An 8,843-nucleotide genomic window follows, 5' to 3' on the forward strand; every position below is an offset into this window, starting at 1 on the left:
AAAGAAGTTGAATTAGATCCTTGATTGATCCCACCATTCAAATTATTATTAGCTTGACGTTGTGATCGAATGTTACGTAAAGTGCTCACTAAGTTATGTCATACAGGTTCAGCTGAAAGTGATGGTTGAGGGTTTGGATTGTTGTTGTTGTTATCAGAAGGACAATGATTGGTGGTAAGTTGACGTAATCAATTCATTGCCATTGTTCTATCTAGACCAGCATCAAAATCATTATGCATTTGTTCCACTAAGGCATGTCTCCAATGTGTTGCTTCAGTATTACTCATCAATCTTCTTCTTCTGTTATTAGATAATTGGGTGATTTGATTAGGTCATTCATTTGAGTTTCCTGTTGATCTTGATTGAGGATTTGAATTAAGATCAGTCGTTTGAGGAATAGATGATCTTGGTATCACGTCTTGATTTTCAGTTGATGGATTAGGTTCAGGTATCTCAAAACATTGGAATAAGCCAACATGTTCAATCCTATTATCAAGTCTATCTGTTCTAATTGGAGGATTTGAATCGATAATAAATCATGATGATTGATCATTAGCTTGACGTTCAGGAAGATTATCATAAGGATTTGGTAATCCTAAAGCTTCAGCTATAGTCATAGTATTATGATGAGCAGCTGCTTCTAACAATAATGGATGCGGATCTGATCCTAAATCAATATTATCAATAAAATTAGAATCTCTACCTCTTCTCACTCTAGATTGTTGACCGTTTAGTAATGAAGTGATAAACAATGCAGTGTTTTGATCTGAATCAGAATTGTTTAATAAATCAGATGGTTCTGTAGTTTGTTGATGAATCTGAAATTGATGAAGGTCTACTTGGTTCATTAAGATTAACTGACATCAGATTGTTTTGTGGATCTTGAAAATGAGTATTGAAAGGATCAAGTCCTTGTGAATTTGATGATGGTCTTTGATTGATATCCACTCAATTGGTAGGTGGTGTAGGTGGTAAATGAATAGGAGGTGAAATTGGTTGATTGTTTGTTACTTGACTTCCTTCTTCGGATTGACTTTGAGAAGTTGTAGGTTGAAGGAATTGTAAAAATTGAGTGGGAATTGGTGTTTGAGATTGACAATGTTGTCTAGCTTCTTGTGAGGATTGATTGTATTCTTCTCTTAATCTTGCATTTCTCTCATATATTGAGATTGACCGTTCAGGTTGATTTGTTTGTGATCCAGGTTCAGGAGAAAGTCAATCTTGTGATCTTAATTCAGATGGAGGTCTAACTTCTCTTCTTCTTCTATTGAAATCTTTGATTTCTCTAGCATGAGGTCCAAACATCAAGACTGAGTTTCTGATAGATTGAATTGGATTGGGAGGTGAAGGTATTTGGTTATTTGGAGTCTGTTGTTCTTGTTGTTGTCTTGATCGATCTCTCTGTCTGTTGAGTTGTTGAGTTAGTTCTGGTTGTCTTTGTATCAGATTCTCAATAAATAGTATTTGACTACTTCACTCCATGACTGTTGACTTTGACAAAGACGGTAAAGTGAAATATTTTAAACACCCTTTTAGCTCAACTTGGCTCACCCCAATTGAACCAGACAGAACACTTAAACTAAACTACTTAAGTCTACAAAACTACGTAAATCTAACCCGAATCAAATAATCATCTTCATCCAACACTTCCTTTCACTTATTCCTCCAAACAACATATCCATACCTGAGTTCATGATTCTGGGTCTAAGCAAACAAAAGCAAGTATCCTCAAAATGGTGTGGTTTGAACACTCAGTCAGTACATAAAAGACTCAGTACACTTACAGGTATGTAGCTGGTTTGAATCATTGCCTCCCATAAAATCTCAAATATCATCTGATCAAGCTCTTGAGGATCAGTTGAAAAAACGCAAAACAATTGATATCAAGTCAAGATATGTAGTTCTTTATGAATCCAACTTGAAAAATTCTAGCCAATTTCTGTAATACAAAATCATTCAAGTTGCAATGGAATTACAAATAGCAGAAAACATAAAAGATAGTTGAATTTATGATGATCAAATGATATGATTTGGACTCCAAAAGTTATTGTCTTCAACACTTTTTTCTGTATATCTTATCTCCTTATTAGACAAGTATGCTTTACACTTATTGTTTTGACTTTCACTATTTGAATCAAGGTAAGATATGGCTGTGTTTGACTCACCAACCGGTAGTAATCATTTGGCTGTGCACTTGAATCCCACAATCTTTTTCTTCTTTTTAACCATCCAGAACAACTTGAAATATTCAGGTTTTGTATATATGAGAATTCCATGGATAAACTATCATCATTTCTTTTTTCTTTCTTTCTCTGTACTAAGAAAATAGTTCACTTCAACTAAGAGAATAGTTCACTTTGAATTTTCAAATTAAATCTTTGGTTTGTCTTTTGACATTGAACATTTATCATTTCTTGCTTCATAAATAAGAGTGAATTGATTTTCCTTTAATTTTATACTGTTTTCTCGGGATTTATCTTACTTGTCATGAAGAGGGGTTTTTCTCCAAGACTGGTTTTGAAGATTTTTGGAATTGATCTTTATGTAAATTAAGTTTATTTTAAATAAACCATCTTATAATTCTTTGGACTAATAAACTTGTAAGCTGTAAATCAATCAATTCTGGTTGTTTTGATTTCCTTTTCTTCCAGAAAACAAAAGAGCTGATTTTGACTTTTTTTGATGGTGACCAATGGGTTTCTGGTGAGTATTTGTTTTAGAATCTTCAAAGAAAAATAGTTTATCATTATCATGATCTCATTTATCAGACCTTCTTTATATTTTTCTTTACAATGTTTTTATCTTTATTGCTTCTTTATTTTTTCTCACGAAAATTGTAAAGGTTTCATTGTTAATCAAAAATTCAACAGGTTATTTCTTCAATTTCTTTGTAAATATCTTCTTATCAAGCTTGTATTTTCTCTTTCAAAACATCAGTTTCCTCAGGAGTGTCTATAAATACCATGTGTCTATCTTTTTGATTCTTCATTGTTGTTTTTTGTCAAATGTCTATTTCATGCAATTTGTTATGTGCAATGCTAGATGAATAATATGTTTTGGTTGAGGTAACCTTAAGCCGCCCTTTTAAACAGAAAGAACACCTCAACACTCAGATGCTCTAAGAATGCAAGGACCCAGCATTTTGTAAACATTGGGATAATCTATTGCATAAATATTGGGCAACTCCAATGATGAAACTACATATTGGGGTCCTATGTGATTTGTATAATATATTTGATTGATGCAAACAAATACCCACACTAATGTGAGAGGCTCTCATGAATCTATAGCTGTGGGAGAGGATGCAAAGAATTTATATTTCATTAAAAAAATTACATTTCACTTGAGCATCCGATTCCTTCCTTGTGTGAAAACTTCAAATTCATAAAAGCATTCAATTGCAATATAATAATAAATTTGATTTTTATACATACATATAATCAATTCATGTCTCTATAAGGGGTCTGACTCTGTTGATCCAATCTCACGGAAAGTCAGAAATACAAAACCTGGTAGCCGACATTAGTTTGATTGCCTTTTGGGGTATGATGCGATTGGGGGAAGTTTTCAGGGAGAAGAAGTCCGATGGGGTATTACTGAGACACCATGTCGAATTTGGAGAATCAAAGAAAGGCCGATGGGCAAAGTTGAGACTGAGGAAGGGGAAAACCGCAGCCCCGAACGAGATACAAGTCATCCACCTACAGTCACAACCATCAGTATTAGACCCTGTAAAAGCTCTAGAAAGAATCTTACGTGCAAATCCAGCGAAAGAACAAGACACACCTATCTTCCAAACTTTGAGCGGGATGCTGACAAAGAAGGTCTTCATCAATAACGTAGAGAAGGTTTGGGGAAAGTCCTCATTGGACAAGTGGTCAGGCCTCTCTAAGATCAAACCTGGGAACTTCGGAAGAAACAATTAAAAAAGTTGGGAGGTGGAAGTCCTGTTCTTTCCAGAGATACACCAAGGAGTTCTCGGAAAAAGAGATACGAGAAACAAAGGTCTTCTTAGATGCAATAAGATTATGAGTGGGGGAACGTGGTTGTACGTAACTTGCTGGTGGAAAGGATACAGTAATTGGAGACACCGGCTCTTTAAGCAGAGATAAAACAAGGTTTGGGCTCGACCGAAGAGCCCAGAAGAACAATGTACGTAGAATTTGTGAGAAACCAAGTCTCCAAAAGATTGACGTGAGCCACAGGTTGAACAGCCCTGCAGTAGGAGGGGTTGACCACCAGGCCAAGAACGGCATGGCTGGCCATACCTTCCTCAGAAGTAGGGACAGTGACCAACCACTCCCACGGGAAGACTTAACGAAAGCCAAAGAAACGGAGGCCGTCTCAACAAACCTTGGTCAGGCAAACCACGGTGTTGGTTCTGGTAAGCCAAAGATTTGGTTCGCGTAAACCAAATCGGAGGCACGCTCTGCGCGCTTTCCCAAAACAGCTCCTGCCTCACCTCGTGGCAAGGTAGGAGCAAGGATGGTGAGATATTACTCACACATCACCAACCTATGTGATGATAATCACTCTCCATGTAATATATACATAGAATCTATCAGTGAGCTGAGAGTGGATGTACTACACCAAATAAGGCACGTTTTGGTGGATGTGTCCACGGGTTGTGAACAGAAGGATGACATGTCACAGACAAGCATGTCACGGTACCAGAGGAAGCAGAGATGCAAGATACAGGAAGTTTTTCCTCCCCTGTAGAAAACTTCTCCTAGTCTCCCCTTCTCCTTCTGGTATTAACAACCCTCTTATCTCTCACAGCTCTCACCTTTTTTGCCTAGTTTTAAAATCAGTTAATTTTAAAACACCATCCCACCCACCCGGCGAAATAAGGCTACCATCCTTTTGATCAGAACACGGAGAGGCCGTCTCAACAAACCTTGGTCAGGCAAACCAAGGTGTTGGTTCTGGTAAGCCAAAGATTTGGTTTGCGTAAACCAAATAGGAGGCACGCTCTGCGCGCTTTCCCAAAACAGCTCCTGCCTCACCTCGTGGCAAGGTAGGAGCAAGGATGGTGAGATATTACTCACACATCACCAACCTATGTGATGATAATCACTCTCCATGTAATATATACATAGAATCTATCAGTGAGCTGAGAGTGGATGAAAGGATCCGTCACCGTTCGGCTTGATCTGAAGAATTGAAACTTTGATTGAAGTTCTTTGGTTGTGAAAGGGCCAAACATTCTCTCTGCTTTCACCTCTCCTGCTATGTTTGAATCAATCTTTTCTTGTACTTCAAGTGCTGACCAATGATTAGGTGGACAGAAGAATTTTAGACCTTCTATTTGGTGATCTGGGATTCCTTGATCAAAACCGTACTTAAAACCATCTATGACAAATTGATATTTGGGTAGCAGTCCTTTCTTGAGAAGTTCTTGCTCCCATAGGTTGATATTCATTTTACAGTACGGGCCTTTTGGCCATCTTTCCGAAGTTATGATAGAGGATGCATTATTTTTTTTTGGCTTGGTTGTTGACTCTGCACTACCGTTTTTAACTGTGCTGCTTTTTTGGTTGATGTTTTCTCTCTTGTACTTCTTGTCCTCTTACTCAACTCTTGTAGCTCTCTGTTATAGCAGCAGAAAATGAACCATAAAACAGTTGTAAATCTCTATTTCAATTACATGATACAATTCTGTCTACAAGTTAACTACTATAGACTTATACAATCAAATTGGGGATTAGATCAGGGAACTACATCAGACTGATTGTTAAAGAATTGTACATTCTTCAAATTATACAACTGAAGATTGCTATAACGATGACCAAGAAAAACAGATCATGCTCTTATGAAAGAAGGGAAGATGATGATGCTGACTATGTGATTTCGAGATATAACGGAAAGATGAAGACTGTGTAGACAACGAGAAAAAAACTGTAGTGTTAAAAAAAATTGGAGTACTTTAACACTTACGGTTGGTTTGCTCTACCTCTATGGCTTGAGCCACCTCCTCTACCTCTGCGGATTCCATTTCTACCCCTTTGATCTCTCTTGTCATTTGGTCGGATTTGTTGTGCTGGAGGTAGCATTTCTATTATTTCTGGTAGTCTAGGTACTCTGACTACACGTGGTGCTCTTTGCTGAGACGGATGGTGTGATGAGTTTTGACGTGATGAGCTCTGAGATGTGACGCTTCTTCTCTTACTGTTTCAATGGTTGTCCACATCGTTCCAGCTGCCTGTTATAGGATCACAGTGTTCATATCTTCCGCCTGCTGCGTACGGATTGGTGTTTCCAAAGGACAATTCGCCAGTCTTTCCTGCTCTTTCTTTGGCGAGCTTCTCGTACTTCTCTACATACAGTCCGGCGTCCGGGACTGGTACTCCTTTAGCTCGGTGGGTGAATAACTGCGATCTGAATAGTATGTCGTATCTCAGAGCTACCATCCAGGTCTCCGTAGTGTCTCTGGATACATGGATAAAATTGAATTCAATCATCAGCAACCGGTTGTTATTTTCAATTTTATGGACTTGATCCATACTTGATGTTCTTTATGTGTTTCACGTGGTTTTTCAGTTGATCTGCTAGGATACCAAACTTGTATGTCTTCTTCAGATACTTTCTTAGCAGTGAAATCCCATCAATCCATTCCCCAAAAGTCATTTGGTATTCGGAAGGGGGGTTAAGGCCTCTGTCTAATTGAATCATCGGGTCCATCAATTTGGTTATACTTTTAACGTTACTGAACATTTTCCCACTTACTTCGAGTCTTCTTAGATGATGACGAGGAAGATTGATTCTTGTGACTTTCGTCTTGGTCGTGTTGTACAAAGGTTGGGTTAAGGACTGTTAATGGAACTTTCTCATTGAGTTTCAACATCGCCTCATTCCAGTAGGTTTGGAGGGTTGGTAATAGTGATTTACAAGGTACTCCTGCCTGAAGCTTGAGTCCATTCTGCTTGGATACTTTAGTCTTTTTTGACAAGGATGATTTCTTCTTCTTTCCTGCTTTGCCTTTCCCATGATCTTTCTTTTCTGTAGTGTTTAAAAAAGAAAAAATGTTTTTAAATATGGGCTGTTGTTATGATGGTTGTCTCTAAATTGACTTCATCATTGATGGAATGGACTAACCCTTCATAGCTTGGGATGAATCTTTCTTTTCCAAGTTAAACTTCTCTCTCATCTTGATTGCTTTCTTGACTGCCTTGTCCAGGGACTTTATCGACTTGAGCTTGCCTACATAAATACAACAAATTGTATTTGTTAGCTTCAAGTGATTTACTAGTGGAGGACACCAAACTGGGAGTTGTTGATTCAACTCTTGAAGACGTAAACTTGTCTCTTCCCCTAACGTGGAGGTGCTCTATCAATGGGAGTGGCTACTGTGGAGCTAGGATCTTTTTAAAAGATTGGGTCTTACTTTTTCTATTCTTCTTGTTACTTGAATAAGATGAGTCTGATTTGCTATCAGTTGACAAGGAGTCGTTTGATTCTGTATCTTCATTGGAATCTTTGTCTGATGAGCTTTCTGATGAGCCACCGGATGATGAATTAGAGGAACTTCCAGACGTGCTCTTTGCGGTTGACTCTTCGTTTTCTTCCTCGGAATCGGAGTTGATGAAGTTTACGTTTCAATCATCGTTGTTATGTGAGGCTGACAAATCTGTTATACCCGTGTGGTAGTCTTCCATCTGTCTAGCTATTTTGTCTCTTTGGTTTTCATCAATGGTTTCTCCGTCTAGTTCTTCTTCTTTCTCACCTGAACCTTCCCCGCTAGGGTCATCAGTGCCTTCAATTTCATCCTTGGTTCGTAGATCGACTTGAGGTTGGCCTCCTACTGATGAGGCTGACGGCGGTGGGATTTCTGAGGGGTTTGTAATTGGATCTTCTCCTCTAGCATGTTGAGCTGATCTGTTGTTCACTTGGTGGCTTGACATAGTTATAGATGCTGTCTACTTTATAGTTGGAAACGATAAATTAATTTTTAAAAAAAAGAAAATATAGAGGGTTTAAAGATAAAAACTAAAAATTGGTACGTTTAAAATTTGTACGCTATACAATCACGAAAGTGTTCTGTGTAATTTAATTATAACAATTAGAGAATGTTTAAATTTATTTAGTAATAGGATGTTTTTTCTGGATTTACTGATTTAAAATGGAACGAAAATTTCTTCTTAATATTAGATATTAAGATAGGATTGGAGAAACAATTTCGAGAAGGATCTGTGGAACAGATTGATAATTTCTAAGACGGAAAAGACAGACAGGCAAAGCAGGGGGGGAGTCTGAGGTAAGCATTGTCTTATATTTATGACCCATGGATTTCTCCACGGACTTACTTTAACTGGTGACGCAAGTCTTGGAGTAGGAGGTCTGCTTACTAAAGCTTCCGGAAATCCGTAGATACCCAAGGGGGGAACATTGAGTCGCTTCCGTCTTCCTACCTAATTCGTTCATCGCTCACACTGAGGTACGTTAACATGGACACGCTTTACACATTGGGCCTTGTGAAAAGACTAATGTCGCTGGATCCTGACGTCTTGGGGCAATTGGGTCACTACGTGTTCAGAATCACCGGACAACTCTCGCACAATATCAATTCACTCATGACTTTACCTGGAGGTGACCCTGGTTTCAGACAGATCTTTACGTATGGTGGTGGAGGCAAGCAAGAAGATAGGCTCAGATCACGCCAATCTGAGTTTGATTGGGATCCAGAAATCCTCCTGGCTTTTCAAGACTTCATGTACCTCTAAAGCCCTTATGCCTAGCTTTTGAAATCTGCCCACAACATCTGCAACGGGACTGTGATTAAGATGCTGAGGATCAAGACGATTCTGACTCCGGGTTCTGACGCATGGCGCTATAATTTACCGGCG

The 8,843-nt window shown here is 38.4% G+C and overlaps 2 protein-coding genes across 2 annotated transcripts; both read right to left on the reverse strand.

Annotated features, from left to right (window-relative positions):
• Positions 1–536: 536 nt before the first annotated feature.
• MELLADRAFT_113193 (uncharacterized protein) lies at positions 537–848 on the reverse strand (the record flags this gene model as incomplete). The annotated part of the gene is made up of 1 exon (XM_007417831.1): positions 537–848. One exon carries the CDS (start codon positions 846–848, stop codon positions 537–539), a length of 312 nt encoding a protein of 103 aa, XP_007417893.1.
• Positions 849–5,709: 4,861 nt separating this feature from the next.
• Positions 5,710–7,901, reverse strand: MELLADRAFT_113194 (uncharacterized protein; the record flags this gene model as incomplete). Its single annotated transcript, XM_007417830.1, has 7 exons — positions 5,710–5,776; positions 5,938–6,168; positions 6,247–6,316; positions 6,727–6,999; positions 7,096–7,200; positions 7,385–7,488; positions 7,624–7,901. The coding sequence occupies 7 exons, from the start codon at positions 7,899–7,901 to the stop codon at positions 5,710–5,712; spliced, it is 1,128 nt and encodes a 375-aa protein (XP_007417892.1).
• Positions 7,902–8,843: the final 942 nt, after the last annotated feature.

Source organism: Melampsora larici-populina (genome assembly GCF_000204055.1).
Source record: "Melampsora larici-populina 98AG31 unplaced genomic scaffold MELLAscaffold_79, whole genome shotgun sequence".
Classification (NCBI taxonomy): Eukaryota; Fungi; Basidiomycota; class Pucciniomycetes; order Pucciniales; family Melampsoraceae; genus Melampsora; species Melampsora laricis-populina.